The sequence below is a fragment of the Periplaneta americana genome, chromosome 8 (genome assembly GCF_040183065.1).
Source record: "Periplaneta americana isolate PAMFEO1 chromosome 8, P.americana_PAMFEO1_priV1, whole genome shotgun sequence".
Taxonomy (NCBI): Eukaryota; Metazoa; Arthropoda; class Insecta; order Blattodea; family Blattidae; genus Periplaneta; species Periplaneta americana.
Window position 1 is genome coordinate 107,731,528 of NC_091124.1, and position 17,920 is coordinate 107,749,447.

Here is a 17,920-nt window from a genome sequence, read left to right on the forward strand (position 1 = left end):
CCTGCCATAAAAAAAAATCACTTCAATTAAATCAATATTCACTTCCCCTTCGGGTGTCCGCCTCCCTCCATTGGTGTTATGCACTTGCAGGTTACACAGTGGTTCGGCGCAAGATTACATTTTCGCCACGGCTGACAATACCGCGTCGTATCATGCTACCACTCACCCAAAGGCACGGGAACGCCCGGAGTGGGTCCGCTTGGGGATGCCTGGACAGGCAGACCCGCAGTAATGGACGTCTGCGATGGAAGAGAACTGGAGGGAGATGATGATGCAGACGAGGGGAGCGTCGTCTCGTTGAGCAGAGACGCTTCGGACGGGTATTCAAATGTTGTCGTGGCGGCATCGTTGAATTTAATTCGAAGCTGTAAAATAAAAGGAAGACACATCAGCTAAGAGATATTTAAGATACACACATTGAACAAGGCATATTAAATACTGCACTGTGCCTAGAACAAAGGCTATGAGTATTTGATTATCTGCATTCATACCGAGTGGCGCACGAAATGTTTTTTTCTATTGTAACTTAATATTATGAAGTGTTGTATCCTAATTTACACATGAACAAAACGTTAAGGCAGTGAAAAAATTCATATTTTATCGAGTGAATAAAATGTTTTTCAACAGTAATCTCACTAGAGGTTTTGATTTATCTAGAGAAAATCAAAACTCGAGTGAGATTTAATTGACTATTACACGATTAGAAGAAAGTATATGAAGATTAGAAGTAACGAACTACTCCAATACAATAAAATATTAATTGACTTACGAAAATACAACTGTCTTCAAATGTATTATTGTACCATCTCTAAATTACAAATATTACGCTAGATGGCAGTAGTGTGTTATGTTTAGCTGTTTTCTTGTTATCAGTTGTGCCAACTATGGAATCTTCATTGAACTCTGTGGACGGTTACTAGTCAAGAAGGCTTTGTTGATTCAGTTTCATTTTTATTAAAAAGTTGCATTCCACTTCAATTAGGGTAAACTCATCTAATTCCGTGATAATAAGATTTTATTACTATTATTTGCACATGAAGACACAAAATAATATTGTTTATTACTGTAAACATTTGTTCAAACGTCTTAATATGACAATCCGTGATGTAATAGCTGTGTTTACGTAGAGAGCAAAAAAAAAAAATTAAATTAAACTGTCACTCACATTTCATTTAATTCCATGATATTTACTTAATTCCGTGACACTGTAACCTTAATTCCGTGACACAATAGTGTACATAAAATAAAGACAGAAAAATCTTACACTGTGACCTTGAACATTAACATGAACGTAATTATCCTAATTAAAGTTATTCATTATTCATATAATCAACTTGAATCATCAAGATCAACATCAGAAGTGGCACAACTATCACACATAAAACAGCAACATCAGATCCTGCAATTTGACACTTCTCATTATATGTTTTCCCACAGAATGAGCAAGCAATCCAATTTTCATTATTTCGTTTTTAGACGTCAGCATTATAGGATCCGTTACAAACTCCACAAACACAAGTTTCATCGTTAGAACTGGCTCGTGATGTGGATGCCTTTCCTTGAGAAGATTTTGTAGACTTCTGCGGTGAAGCATCAGCTGGTGGTTTGGTTGGTAGCGTAAGGCACTTGGCTCTGACATCTATTTTGCGGTTAACCGTTCTGTTTTTCTTTGATGGATCATATGTGGGTGTTTTCAACAAATCTGTTACAGTCTGACGTCGTTTCTCTTGTGTTCAAACAGGCAACTGAACAGAATCAATTTTGTTGTGATGAAACAGACAGCTGAGCAAACTCTTTCTTCTGGAAGGTCACCCTACGTTTGTTGACTTCCAAGAGTTGGCATGTCTTTTAATTTGCTACCTATAAGGGCTTCATCTGTCAAAGAAGATGGGTTGAATGGATAAACTCCCGTTTTAGAAAACTCTGAACGGATATTTGTTGATGTCATTGCCTGAACTGAACAACTTTTGCAAGTCAAATCGTGTTGGTGCAACATTGGAGTTTGTCATATGAAAGTACTCCAACTCATTTATAAAGCTTGCTTCAAGGGACGATAAACACTGACACCTAATGGTTGCAGAATATGGCTGTTATGAGAGGGCATGGTGAAGAGGACGATCTTGTTTTCTCTGGCCAAAGCCAACACATCAGGACCTACGTAATTTCCATGTGAGTCCATCAACAAAAGGAAAGGTCTGCTTGGAGGGATGTTCTTCACAAAGTGACGCATCCAATCAAGAAAGAGATCACAATTGATCCACCCATTTTCCGAGAGTCAAATACACAGTTATCTTTAAGAATCTGGGTAGATAAAGCTTGAGACCAGTTCCTGACTAAAAAATGTCTGAGAGTTCCGAGAATCGAACCCACGTGCAGATCAGAGAACAGAGTGCTGATCCCTATGCGAAGATGGTCATTATTATATATATATATATATATATATATATATATATATATATATATATCATATGCAAAATTTTCTTCATTTTAATTGGCGGTAATATTCGATTACTTAATATAAATTATCTAATTATTATAAATACATATTATATAATTAATTAATATACATGACAACTAGTCGTACAGGCTATATGACGTTCATTTAGCGAGTTTTCATTTTCTGTTCACTTAATTCCGTGATACAGTAAGGCAGCCAAATGTTAAAAATCCTTAAGAAATTGTGCAGACAACTTAAGGTTTGTAGACTAAATTATATAAGTTACCTGACAACTGTGTACACATTCTAAATCTTCAAAGCAATCTCTATAGAAATATATATTCATACACACGTATAATTATGCACATACCTGTTTTTTTAACTTATTTTAGGATACGACACCAGGACAACTCAAACCAAGCTTCTTAGCAATGGCGTACTAAGAAATTACTTTCTGTTAGCAGTGCACTTGTTCCCAGAAGCCCAAACTTCTTGAGACGGTAGCTGATTAGTGCTGCTATCCATTGAACAAACTACCAACAATTTGTCATGTACACATAATTCAGTAATACTCATTATATTCAGTATAACGGAATTACATGAATCACGGAATTAGATGAGTTTACCCTATTCGGATCCCAGTAATCAACGTCACTTGACAGATGATTTTCAATAAATCTTGGTATTAAACAATCTCTGATACGTGACTATCCATAATATCATATAGCAGAAGCTATAATATAACCTAAATAATATAAACAAGTGTTACAAAAGTTTTAATTAACGATGTTGAAATAAAAAAATAAACATTAATAATTAAAAAAAAACAATTATTGAAAGTACAATTTTCAAATTTGAATGTTTTAGTGGTTGGTGGTTCAGTTGATGTTATATTAGACGTGTGCGTAAAAGAAGTGGAACTCGATGTACATGGTGCATTCCTCAACTTATTCAGGATTTCCGAATGATGCTCTTCATTTATTTGTAAACAGGATTTCAGGGAAGATGCATAGCTATGACCAGTGATCTTTATTAATTCTTGTTCTTGAATGCCAATGCGAGTCATATTTGAAAATGCTGTGCATCGACTGGAGTGGTTTGTAATTTTCTGTTTTTTTTTTTTGTTTTTTTTTTTTTTTTGACGTCCAGACCAATGCAGTTTGAAATGTTTGCAAACAAAGAAACAAATGCCAGGGTAGTGATAAAAATAAACAAATGCTAAGGACGCGATAAAATTGTGCGATCAGCAGCCATGATTGGTTGAAAGACGTCCTTTCGTACCGTTTTATTGGTCAAAAGTAGTATGACGTAGTAAAAGTGTAATAGTTACTGTAAATAACTTACTGTAATTGTAAACAACACAATTCTGACAATTAAACAACACCAGTAAAAAAAAAAGCACATAATTATACTGACTTTTAAAGGAAATAATTTTGTACTAAACAGTCCAACGTTAAACCCAGTTTCATATGTTATTTAACATGCTAATTCAAATGGAATGTAGGCTATTTGACAAAAAATTGAAGAGATTTACACATACAACTGAACAAGATGATGGAGTGGAAGAAGAGAATGGGAATGAAAGTATAACCATTATGCCAATTCTAACACATGTTCAAACTCAATCATAGAAATAAATATAAAGAACGTACACAGGCCGGCTATAGTAGCAGTGGTAGTAAGCTATATTTATTTAACGAAGCATTTATCTGCAGAGTTTATTCAGCGTCGAAATTCAACAAGGACGAAAAATGCCCAACGAATTTGCCCGGAGCCCTTCATCAGAGATAGGGTTGGGTTATTTTACATGCCGAAAAATATAAGTCACATGCCTCCAGCTTTATTTGCCTTCCGGACAAAGCAATGATAAGGGTGTTATTGCCCTCGGCCCAGTGCTGCTCATCGGAGTGACTACTACCGCGGAGGAATAGGAGATTACGAATAAAGCTCTCCACCGGTGATCTCCGATACTACCGTAGGTGGAACAGGGGACATACGGAGGAATGCGGGGGTTCGGAGCGAAGCGACAGTTAGCTCAAGGACGACCGGCGCGTAAGGACTGATGGCAGTTATGAGTGGAATAAAATGGCACAAAATCGGATATCCGTCGCATGGAAATTCTTTAATTTAGTTGAAGGTAATAATAAAGTCGCACACTGTAAACTTTGTGGGCGAATTTACTCTAAGGGTGGTGGAACTTCGAATTTGTTAGACCATTTGAAGCGATCGCACAATCGCGAACTTGATGAAAACAATTACGCAAAACATTTGATACGATTTCTTTTTAAATTGTTTTAGTGCTATTGTTCCCAAACGCTCACAGTCTATGAAAAAGTCTTGAAATTTCTCTAAAACGTAACTTTCGAGGCAATAAAAAACAAATGAAATATTTACAAGATGATTTGAGTTATATTTTACTGTTCAACAACTTGAGTTATATTTTACTGTTTGGATTAAAATAGTTCTGAATGAAACTAAAGAAACATCTGGTAATAATATAATTACAATTATTCTTAAGTTGATATCCACTTATATTTTTATTACAGAGCAAGAGTGGCGCGTTTTAGAAGAGGCAGTTCAAATACTGACACCCTTTAACACAATAATCACAATCCTCTCCGGTGAAGAATCTGAATAAATTATGTTGGACAGTAAACTTTATCCCATTGATAGCCCACGTTTCTTTTGTTTCATTCCGAAGCCCCCTTAATATATTTTACGTTAACTAAACCGATTAGAATAATAATTGACAAAGCCTGTTTGCGATTAAACGAGAGTTTCTAGGAGAATAAAAGTATAAATGTTTACATTAGCTATTGAAAAGCTTTACTTCTGCATTAGTTTTGCAGTTAGATTGAATGTTATTAATTTGATCAATGACATAAAACTAATACGGCTTTCCACATATACTATGAATTTCAAAACTAGAAAAAAAATCTGTCAGCTAACGTAGCACTTTAAGCAACACAAAGAAAAAAGAGCCGAAGAAAGAGAGAGATTAACATAAGAGAGAGATTAAACAACAACAAATTAGAACTTATTTTAAAAGATACGCGGACGTCAGCGGACTCGAATCACTACCTGATCCGATTAAAGGAATGCTCAGCGGAAAGTGTACGTCTGCGCCACAGCACATATACAACCTGCGCTGCATCAATCGGAGGTAACCGGAGGTCTCCGATTGAAAGCGCGCAAACAACCGCTCCGGAGAAAACCTAATCATAAGGAGCACTACCTCGGCCGGATATGAACTCGGATACGTCGGCCAGTATGCTAACCGCAAGACCAGTGTGAATGAAGTACAAACTGCAAGAAAAGACTTCAAAAGTGTATGAAGGGTCTATAGATTACAAGCTAAGATAAATAAACAAATCAGAAATTAATTGCATGTTTATACCCATTCAGATAGAAGAAGAAAGAACACAGTTCATATCAATTAACGATACACAGATTCGTCATTAAAACCTAAGGCCATTGAGAAAAGGGCCGAAGCAAATTTTAATAGGAACTTTTCTTTGTTTAATAATGCAATCTGCTAATAATATACATTTGAGCAGGATGATTACATCAGGATCACAACACTAACATAAAGTCAGCTCTGAGGCGGAAAAGTGAACAGTCGTCGACTAATCTTTGAAGTATACGAGTATAATAATTTATTATGATCTTACAATTACCCACACTCAACGCGATATGAGACGAGACATCATAAAGCTCCCCACTCTATAAATTATCGTGCGTAAGTGTATGTGTGTGTGTGTGTGTGTGTGTGTATATATATATATATATATATATATATATATATATATATATATATATACATACACACAGGTTTCTTTTAGTTACGACGTCATAGCCCAAAAAATGTAGATTTTGAGTTACCTACTGCTTCTCATGCATGTCTGGTGTCTCTGCCATTGTACAAAACTGTAGCATTTAACCCTCAACTGGTATTGCTTTTTAAATGTACGTTAACGGTATCTATGGGTCAATTTTGACCCACAATGTTAGAAGTAGTCCCTAAGACACAGTAATAACAGAAGTTATGCTCTTTTTCATGGCAATCATTAATTGGTATGTAAAGTCTTACATTTTTGTATAAATTAAAATTTATTTAACAATGGATGTGATTATTGAGGTATTTCCTTTTGTAATGACTCATTAAACAAACCTGAATACATATATTATGCATTCAAATGTGATAAATTATATCCACATTTTTACAAAATATCTTTCTTCCTGAAGTTACTGACTCACATGGTATATGTTTATTCTCTGAAACAAATATACAGCAAATATTTCGAAAAACAGAAATTCTGACAGGCACTAGAAAGAACGCAATAAATTCTGCTGTAGTATGAAATCCTGATTACGGTACGTACTTTCCTGGCGCTTGTTGCAATGTATAACTTCCCTTAATCCAACTAGCATTAGGCCTACATCTATAGTGACATATTCGGAACAACAAAAGTTGGATTTGTACATTGCGAAAAACGTCTTGAAATATCTCTGAAATTGCCGATAAATTGTCACCATTTTTCTTCCTTTCTTCTCTTGTTTCATAGTCATCATATCGTAAATTATTTATCAAGAAAAGAAATCGTTTCAATGACACTGTGCACCTGAATATGTCACACCCGGTACAATCAGTTGCCTAAAGTGATTTTACATCTTCGTCAACTGGCTTGAACACTTTGGACAGAATTAGCAACCCGATCAACGCTGTCATTTCTATTTCATCTTTCTTTCACAAATGTAGCTGTGGCACCGAATTTGTAACTGAGTTCTGTTATTTTCATATTAGTGTACTGAACAAGTTCACTTATCGTTTGTTCATCTATCAATAATGATAATGTCTCATTTGATGTGTCAGATTGTACAGTACATCACATGCTGCAACTCTTAGGCTAGAGGTAAATACTCGTATGTAACAATGTTGTGACTTTATGTTTTTGGTGAAGCAGGAGAAACATTAGATTATTTCAGTCTATTTTTGGCGAAAATAAATCTCTTTTGTTCATTATCTGATATTGTATTCCCTTTTTCATTATTTCTTACTTCTGTAATTTCATTATTGTCTTCATTTTGAGCAGAATTATTGCTATTTACATAGCTTATATCATTGTTGTCAACGGAGTTCACAGCTGTAAGTTGAGAATGAGCATTTACGTCATTATTTCTACACACTTCTTCCCCTGATACTTCCAGTTCGGAATTTGTATCGTGTTCACAAACTTCAATTTCCTTATCACAATGGTTATCATACAGGGTGTTTCGTAATTCCTATTACAAACTTCTAGGGGTTTCAGAGGGAACTAAGTAGACACAGTTTTGATTAGGAACACATATCCGGAAATGTATCGTTTCGATGCAAAATAAGTTTGAAGATCGAATCGATTTCACATCTCTCACTTCAATAGAGACAGTGAAGATCTTCCTCTGACTCTATAGGAGTCACAAAAACAAGGTTCTTCATGTGACCCAAAGGAAAAAGTCGAGAGAAGTTAAATCCGGCGACCGTGGTGGCCAAGGAGTTGGATTACCTCGACCTATCCACCACCTTTCCCCGAATGTTTGGTGGAGATGTTCGTGGACGGCAAATGAAAAGTGCGCGGGTGCGCCATCATGTTGGAACCACATTTTCTGACGTAGTGACAGTGGCAAATCTTCACATAACTCGACCATTACCTCTTGCAGGAAGGTCAAGTACCTGGGACTCGTTAGGCGATACGTGGAACCACTCTTGTAGTGTACACTGGCAAGAGCTCGTTGTCTCTAATGAAGTGGGAGATGTGAAATCGATTCGATATTCAAACTTATTTTGCATCGAAACGATACATTTCCGAGCATGGGATCCCAATCAAAATTTTATCTACTTAGTTCCCTCTACAACCCCTAGATGTTTGTAATTGGAATTATGAAACACCCTGTATACGCATTTATATCGCTTATCCACTACCGAATTTGCTTCTATCACTACAGGAACACTCATGTTTGCAAGCCAGCAGATTGAAAAAAGTACCCATAAAAACATCTGTATAAACTGACAAAGACATATCACAACAATCGACAAACTGAGGCATTCAACTGCATTTAGATATATACTACTTACGTACGACTAAATAGTGATTGGTTGCATACAGAATAAAAAATCCAATTATTGAAGTACTGAGCACTCACTATTGGTAAAAAACTACATGTTATGGGTCTTCATTGACCCACAGATACTTAGTCTAAATTCAAACTAAAATGTTACACTTACGGTATCTATGGGTCTAAAATGACCCATATAATAACATAACAATGCTTGCACAGACATAATCAATCTCAATTGTGCATATTTATATACATCTGTATATGGATTGAGAATATCTTGAGTCATGATCAGGTAAGAATGTGCATACTACTGGAAAATATAAGAATAAAATCCATATGGGTCCATATTGACCCATAGATACCAGTTGAGGGTAATATTATTTTAGATATTATATACTTACTTACTTGTAGCTTTTAAGGAACCCGAAGGTTCATCGCCGCCCTCACATAAGCACGCCATCGGTCCCTATCCTATGCAAGATTAATCCAGTCTCTATTATCATATCCTACCTTCCACAAATCCATTTTAATATTATCCTCCCATCTACGTCTCGGCCTCCCCAAAGGTCTTTTTCCCTCCGGCCTCCCAACTAACACTCTATATGCATTTCTGGATTCGCCCATTCGTGGTACATGCCCTGCCCAAAAATATAGAGTGATTCCAAAAGAACTATACAAATTTGTATGCTTATAGAAATTTATTTAGAAAATATACGAAGCTGGTTGCAATGCCATCTGATAGCAAAACTCATCAAGTTTTCACTGACATAGCTTTGCCTAGGTCTGTCACCGCGTGCGTTAACGTAGTTCATTTCTAAATGGCTGCTTTCACAGGTGCAGAGCGAGCTCGCTGTGTGTTTTTGTTTGAAGAAACGAAATCTACGACAGTGGTTCAGCGTAGATTTCGTACCCTGTATAGCAAGGATCCTCCTACCAGGGTAACAATTTGTTCTTGGCACCGTACTTTAGTTGAGACTGGCTGTTCTATTACCCATGCCAAATCTCCCGGACGTCCACGTGTGGCTGATGCTGTGGTGAACAAGTGAGGGAAAGCTTTGTTCGAAGTCCTAGAAAATCAAAGCGGCGTGCTTCTCGTGAGACTGGGTTTCCACAACCAACCGTTTGGCGCATTTTAAGGAGACGTTTGCACTTAAAATCATACCGATTTACGATTGTGCAACACATTACTGATGAAGATAAGATGGATCGACGGGATTTCTGTGTAGAAATGCTTGGTAAGATTGAAGATGAGACGTTATTGAACCACGTGATCTTTAGCGACGAGTCGACATTCCACGTCACTGGTAAAATAAATACCCATAACTGCAGGATCTGAGACTCCACATCCCATCTGCAACATGTTCGTGACAGCCCAAAAGTGAATGTGTTTTGTGCCTCAAGTAAAACTAAAGTGTACGGCCCCTTCTTCTTCCAGGAAAAAACTATCAATTGTTCTTTTCTATCTGAATATGCTACAAAATTTTCTCATCCCGCAGAGATGAAGATGATCAAGGGGAAATCCAATTTCAGCAGGATGGTGCACCTCCACACCATCTCTCCAAAACGTTCGTGATTTTCTCGACTTGAGGTTTCCTGGTCGGTGGATTGGTCGTGGAGGGCCGACATTATGGCCACCTAGGTCCCCCGACTTGACACCGCTTGATTTCTTCTTATGGGAGTTCCTTAAAGATCAAGTGTACGTTCCACCCTTACCTGCTAATCTCGCTGAGCTCAGAAACCGAATCACCGCCGCAGTTGAATTAGTGACGCCGGATATGCCGCAACGAGTTTGGCAAGAAATTGACTTCAGGTGGGATGTCTGCCGCATGACCAACGGAAGTCACATTGAACTGAGTGAAAATTTGGTAAATTTTGCTATTACATGGCATTAAAACCAAATCTGTATGTTTTCTAAAGAAATTTCTATAAGCTTACACAGTTGTATAATCCTTTTGGAATCACTCTGCATAATTATATTGTAAAGTATACATTTGTTTAGATTGAGAAAGTATTGGTGCTGAACTGTCGTAACTTGAAATACGACAGTTTAGAAGTAAGGACTTTGAACAACCTGATCGTGCTGTTGAGCTCTCTATTGCAAAGCCTACTTACCCATACCTAAGACGGTATTTATCACACCTACTACCGGGTGAAGAAAACTAATATCTAACCCTTGCGGTGGACATAGCCCGTCTCGTCCCAGAATCGACCGACTCGTTCCGATGTAATTTTTTGTGCATTAATGCAATAGTCCCACTCGTCCCCACGTAATTTTCGGCGCGTTAATCTTATAGTCCAACTTGTCTCGGGTGTGTAAGATGAGGGAAACCAGGTGAAGACAAAATATTCCCTCTCATTTTGTGCAGACTTGGAACTGAGTAACAATTTTGCAGCTTGGTGTGGTTGAAAATTCTGTCTTTCATGAGTAAAATAGTGTCCATTTTATAAAAAAAATGCCATCAAATAATAACATTACTTAAGAATAAATAAAAATCACATACTTAAAAATAAACAGTCTCACTGTAATTATGCGACATTATCCGTACATATTGCAGGCGTCGGTATTTTCCACTCTTATACTTGACCAGTTACTTTTGTGATGAATCCAACTTTTTGCGGATATGAAGCGTATGTTTAAAAGGATCATTTAAGCTGTTACGCTTAACACTAGTATCTGATTAATAGTCAAATAGAACTTTTATAAAAGTGGCTCTGGAAGGATATGGAGAGTAGAAAGCATTGGCAAGATGGTGAAAGAATTCACAAGCATTTGTAGTTTTGCTGAGTGCAGTAGAAAAATCAGCCCATATTGTCAGTGGGAATGAAGAAAACGGAAACAAGTAAATGTTCGTCAAATACTTTTCAAAATTCGGCAGTCGTTGATCATTAGGCGCGATTGGCAGCATATCGAAGACGAAACATTTCTCGATTTCAGATGGATCTAAGTAGGTCTACACAACGCCAAAACACCACATCAGCCATGCCCCAATTCATACGAGACGATAAAAGTCACCCTCGGCTCCCTTTATTTCGCATCCGCTATCGGTGAAGAAATTCCGCTTCCGGTGTGACGCCGAGCCCCGTTGTAAGCATAAAAATGTTTTATTTACCGCAGTAATTGTGAACTGGATTTCTTTTACTTTCATTCGAGATTGATGGATTAGTTTTCAAACTTCTGTAATAATGCCTGTGGTATGCAAACATTGCAGTACCATATTTAGTAAACAGTCGAATTTAAACAGACATTTAAGACATGTACATAAAATAGAGCAAGTGAACATGATATCGTATCAGTAATATTATATCTTTCTCTTGTAAAATTTCCAGTTTTGGAATTACAAGGTTTTGATCGCCACCCGACGATGAGCCATTAGTTTCACTGTCATTAATATAACCCAATTTATCATTGTATTCCCGTTCACTGCACTTTCAGTGGGGACAATTTTCTTTATTAAGCATTTATCCATTATCAGTAGTTATATAGCCGTTGCTAATCAATTAACGAGCACACACCTACGACGACGATCATAACAAAAAAAATCAACCTAAAAACGAGTGTTGATAATGGTTTTAAATTTTGGGTAATTAAGTAGTAATCATCAGCCAGGCCATCTTCCCGTAATAGAGATCCAGGATAGATACATTACCAAGTATGTACATATGTTTTAATAATTGTGTAGAAACAAACCATCGACAGGTCGTATCGGCCAGGCCATCATCTTACTACAACAGAGATCCAGGGTGTAAAGTGGATACTGGATGACAAGTTAATCATATACAAACGAAATTTAATAAAAGAAAATACATATGATAACGAAGATGCCCTGGACCTCTATTGCGAGAATATGGAGGCCTGGCCGATTATTACTACATAATTACCATACACTGTTAATTAACTGTTAGCTCTGTGTTATTTCCGCTTGGTAAGACTTAGGACCATTACTGTTCGATCCCAATAGTTCATAGATTTGAACTGAACTACAAAAATGTGGATCATGGATAGAGAAGTGGAGTCACTCTGTTGCATGTGTGAAGATTCACCAATCTCAAATTCAGGAAAGATAGCGGCATTGTGAATTGCTTTACTAACATGTTCGACAGCTGACCTCCTCTATCAGTGATTTAGATGGATAAAACATTTAGGGCCTACAGGAACTCATAAAGTTAGTGGTATGTTTCCTAACTTACCATGATATTTAAAATGCTATTGTTCTAAGGGTGTCCCGATTTGTTCTTTTGGATGGTTCCTTGTCCATTTTGTTACTCAACTGTGGAATAATAAATAATAATGAATATAGGTCTATACCGGTAATAATAATAATAATAATAATAATAATAATAATAATAATAATATATATATATATCTTCTTTTTTCCGAGATGTTCCAGTCGAACCAAACCACTACTCTCTATAGAGTTCAAATAATAATCTTTGGCCTATAACCTACTTCATCTTTCAAACAAATTAATTCAATTTTTGGCTAAACTAGTGCTGAAGTAGTTCCCCGCTTATATACATGTTGCATATACGAATCTGTGACAGGTTAGATTTGGTTAGTTTAGGGTTTTGTTACGCCATGCATATATTTGTCTATGATGCATATACGATCAACTGTATCTACATAAAAAGAAACCCTTATAAATTCAACAATTTTCACTTCCGAAATCACCAGAACTACTTCAGCGCTAGTTTTGCCGCTTTATTTACATAGGAATATCTCTTCGAATTGTTAACAAGGTTGAGATCACTCTTAATTTTACTGGATGCGATGCCCCTGGTTTTATAAATTTGGACACAAAGTGTCTTGCAGCCCCTCTGAAGTTGGCACCTACGTTTGGTGATATTTATTTGCATATCACGAGATTCGTAAGTTGGCTTACAGTTGAAATATCCAGAACTACCTCAGCGCTAGTTCTTGCCGCCCCTCTGAAGTTGTAGATGGAATACTGTGTTAGCCAAGTTTAATATCAATACTACCACCAGAAATTAACTCTTAATACATATAGCCTATCAAGACTTATGAGGAAATATTCTGGAATACAATTATACGAAAATAATGTTTGATTTGGATAACAGGAGCTGGAGTAATAATTGTGAAATCTATCAATGCACTATTATTATAATTACGTAAATTGTATCACCGAAATGTAAATAATATATGATCGTGACGAAGGTGAATCTAGAATGCGGTGAATAAAACAATTTTTATGTTTACAACGAGGCCCGGCATCACACCGGAAGCGGAAATACTACACCGATGGCGCATGCGGAAAAAGAGAGCCGAGGGTGACTTTTATCGTCTCGTCCAATTCATAGCCCTCTCTAGTCATGCCATACTACGTGGCAACGTCGGACAGCACGTTAGTTGCCGTCCTATCCTGTTGCGTAACTGTTAAATGCGAGAAAATCAGTAGGCTACATCGTTTTTCTATTTCAAAGGAAAAGTAATGACTTCCTGAATCTTTGGTGAGTTCACTAAACAATATAGATCATCCTATTATTGTCAGTTATGATACACAATGTTTTTCAATTCACATACATGTATTTGTTGTAAGATATCTTTACATATTGTATTTCTGCTGAACCTGGCCCTGAAAGTTGTTTAACCACAACAAGTCTTATCACTTAACTTACCACCTATTCAAAATTACCAAAATGCAGCACTAATTAAAAAAGTTATCAGTACAATACTGTTCGCGAGATCATCAGTTTTATTTGCAGCTATCCCAAACAATCGTCCATTTTCGTAGTTTACAGTTCCTTATACAGGGTGCGTCAGAAAGAACGGATGGATTTCACATGGCAAGAAAATTGTAAAGATTCATCAAATCAAAAATTTATTGTTATCAACATATTCACCAATACATGCAGTTTATTTATGTAAAACAACATTATCCATATGATGTCCTTGGCTTTCAATACAGGCATCGAGGCGTTTTCTGATGTTCGCCATCACTTTCACAGTCATAGCTGGTGCAATTGCCACGATTTCTTCACGAATTGCTGTCTTCAGTTCGTCCAGTGTATGTGATCGGTGTTTACAAACTTACGCCTTCAAATGGTCCCAAAGAAAGAAGTCGCATGGCGCGAGATCTTACCGCAGCCTCGGACAATCTCAGTGCAATAGAATTTCGTCCAGGTGATTTCTTCTTTAATGTTGAACCTGTGATACGAAATGAAGCCACCCACCGCAAAATTGTATTCCGAGTTGGAATCCTAGCGTGACATCCGATGTCGAAATGAGTCCTGAGTGGCGATCACAGACTCTTCATTTTTCAAAAATGTCTCTACGATGAAAGCACGTTGTACACCAGACCAACACCATATTCTCAACTGAAACTGCATTCTATGGCTGACCCAACAGTCGTGGTCCCCCTCACTATATCTCTCTCCTCGTTGCGTATCGATAGTTTGAAATCCATCCGTTCTTTCTGACGCACCCTTTACTTGAATTTAATCTACTTGAATCTTCACAATTTTTTCACTCTCTGAATACTGCCTAACATGCACAAGAACTATCTAGTTTCAGATATTGAAGAAGGGGATACTTTAAACAACGAGGAAAGTTTTCTTAGATAGGCTATCGAGGGTGCGGTAATGACAAGATGAAGTTCAGTCCAATCATATCCTAACACTTGGCATTCTGGATATAAATTAAAAATGAGTTTATAATTATTGAGGATACATCGCCCTGGGTGGCGCAGTCGGTATAGTACGGGCCTTCTATGCTCGAGGTTGCGGGTTCGATCGCGGCCTAGGTCGATGGTATATAAGCGTGCTTAAATGCGGCAGGCTCATGTTAGTAGATTTACTGGCATGTAAAAGAACTCCTGTGGGACAAAATTTCGGCACATCGGCGAATTCATTCTGTGAGCAAAGAATTTCTACAGCTATTAGCAAGTTAGAGGCTGTCCATATTAATACTTCCTATGGCAACGTCCACCATTCATGTGCATTTCCTCACTAAAATCCCTGTTTATTCTAATGCTAACAGTCATTTTAGGAGCATCAGTTACGTTTAGTTCATACACTATTCAACAAGATTCGTTTTTAAATAGTGACCCGTCTTTTTTAGACAGTTTCTTTGATACATTTTCCAAAAAATTAGAAAAATGCTACACACGGTTTTCGTCTGTCTCTTTCTTTTCGGTTTTTAAGGCGATTGTCAATTTCTTCTCTCCTCTGTTGCGGATTTTTTCATTTAGTTTCAGTCACACTACTTAGATATGGAGGAAAATTTGGAAACGCATTCGGAACTGCACCTTCACACAAAACCGGATGACCGCGTTTACGAAATCTCGTCTTTTCGTCCTTGCCGGTGTATTTCTCAAAGCTCAAGTCACTTTTCCTGAAAATGTTTCTTTCATACCACAGACATGTTGATTGGTGACCAGTCTGCCCGTGGAACCCAACGAATTCATTTGCTGCGTAGTTCGGAATCTTTAGGAAATCGAAAACAACTTATAATTTTATCCTTCTGCTTTTATTGTCTTATCGCAGTTACTTAAGCAGCCCGGCACTACACACACATCTATCTGACATGGTTATGAAAAATTTGTGTTATCACAGACATCACAACAATGGAAATATAGGCGCAAATGCACAAGCGAGGAAAGCGTCTTACACTGAAACACACGGCACATTGCTGAGCTGATAGGACGGGCTGCAACGTTGCCACATTTACCAGGGCCGGGCCATGACTAGAGAGGGCTATGCCCAATTTCATTTCATTTCATACGAAGATTCTGAATTTTCGCACACCAAGCCTTCGTCAAATGAAACATACAGCCACATATTTTTCCATAAGGGCATACTTTGTCGACAGCATTGTGAACAGCCGTTTGAAAATCTATTATCGCTATGATAGGCTCCAAAGACAAAAATTAAGTTTATTACAAAGGTCTGTGATAACCAGAAAGCACTTCTCGTAGGCATTTCCTTCTTTATTTTTTACCACGAGAATTGTTTTACTCCGCTGACTCAAGATTTCACTCAGTTCTGACATGTTGTGTTGTGTAGGTACTGATCCAGAAAATACAGAAACGCAGATATAGGTGTGTACTGTGTGGTTAACGAGTAGGCACTGATACAGGCAACGAGTTAGACGAGAGATTATAGAGTGGCCAAGTTGCCTTGTAGGCCTACAGCGATCTTAGCGGTGCCGCAGCGAAACATGGTAGACATGAAATTAGCGCCTTCCGTTTTATAAATTCGTCTGCTTACAACGTTCTGTATACGGAGATAAAAGCTACAAAAAAAATAAAAAATAAATAAATAAAATAAAACATGCCTCTTGTGTGTGCTGCATATAACTGCAATAGCAGAATAAAGACAAATGATATATCATATTTCAGCTAAATTGTATGAAGTTAAGTCCATAGTTTTGTCAATTAGCAGCATTTTTTTTTCATGCGTAAATGTGTAACAAAGCTCAGCATGTCATACTGGTGTACAGATTCCCTTTGGAAAAAAAGGGGGGGCTGATGAAACAGTGGGTAATAAATAATATGGAACGAGACAAATTGCGTCCCTCCGAGATAGCTTTTTTTGTTCACGACACTTCGAAGACAACAACTCCATGAAGACGATGAGCTATAGCTTATAAAATGTAGGCCTATTTCGAAGACAAACGATAAACCAAATAAGTGGTTCACTAGTAATGGACTTAAACTAAATACGGATAAAACCACTACAATTCCGTTTCAAACCCAGTTAAAATCTAATAGCAATAAAATATTAAAATTTTGTTTCGACACTGGCATTCAAAATTCTGCAAAACTCTCGGGTAGGCAGTATTGATGTTGGTATTTTGACTGGAGGGACGACACCACCACCACCACCACCACCACCACCGCCGCCACCACTAAATAATAATAATAGTAATAGTAATAATAATAGGACGCCTTAGAATCCACGGTGCGATATAAAATATTATAATATGTGTGTGTGTGATCCCAAAACTTGGCCAGTTCTATGATTTAGACATATATGTTTGAGATATTATCATAATTTAAGTATGTTCTCTTCCAAAACAACGCCATCGTCATCTAAAAGTTTGTGTTGTTCTGCATGTCACTCGAAAACTCGCTCAGTCCATAGGCTGGTGGATAAAAAGGAACTAGCCCTATGTCTTATAATGAGAGAGCGTGGGAGAGGCCGTAACAAAATAAGTTGCCGGTATTATATGTTCTTTATTATGTCACACCTTTTTGTACAAGAATTTCCTCTCTTAAACGTAATTCGTTCTTTTTCCCGATTCTCTTGAAAGTCTTATAAACGAATGCGGCTATATTATAGTCAACACGTTGGTCTATGAGAACCAATGTTCAGCAGTGATATAATTTATTGCTATTAGTGATACTGTTGCACCTTTTAACGATTAAGGAA

General features: G+C 37.2%; 1 protein-coding gene across 1 annotated transcript in view; it reads right to left on the bottom strand.

The window, feature by feature from the left end:
* Positions 1-17,920, bottom strand: part of bif (bifocal) — a 409,555-nt gene that overhangs the window by 55,503 nt on the left and 336,132 nt on the right. Inside the window, exon 3 of the mRNA XM_069833391.1 lies at positions 167-365. Within this exon, the coding sequence (XP_069689492.1) occupies positions 167-365 (199 nt within the window). The remainder of the gene's footprint in view (positions 1-166; positions 366-17,920) is intronic.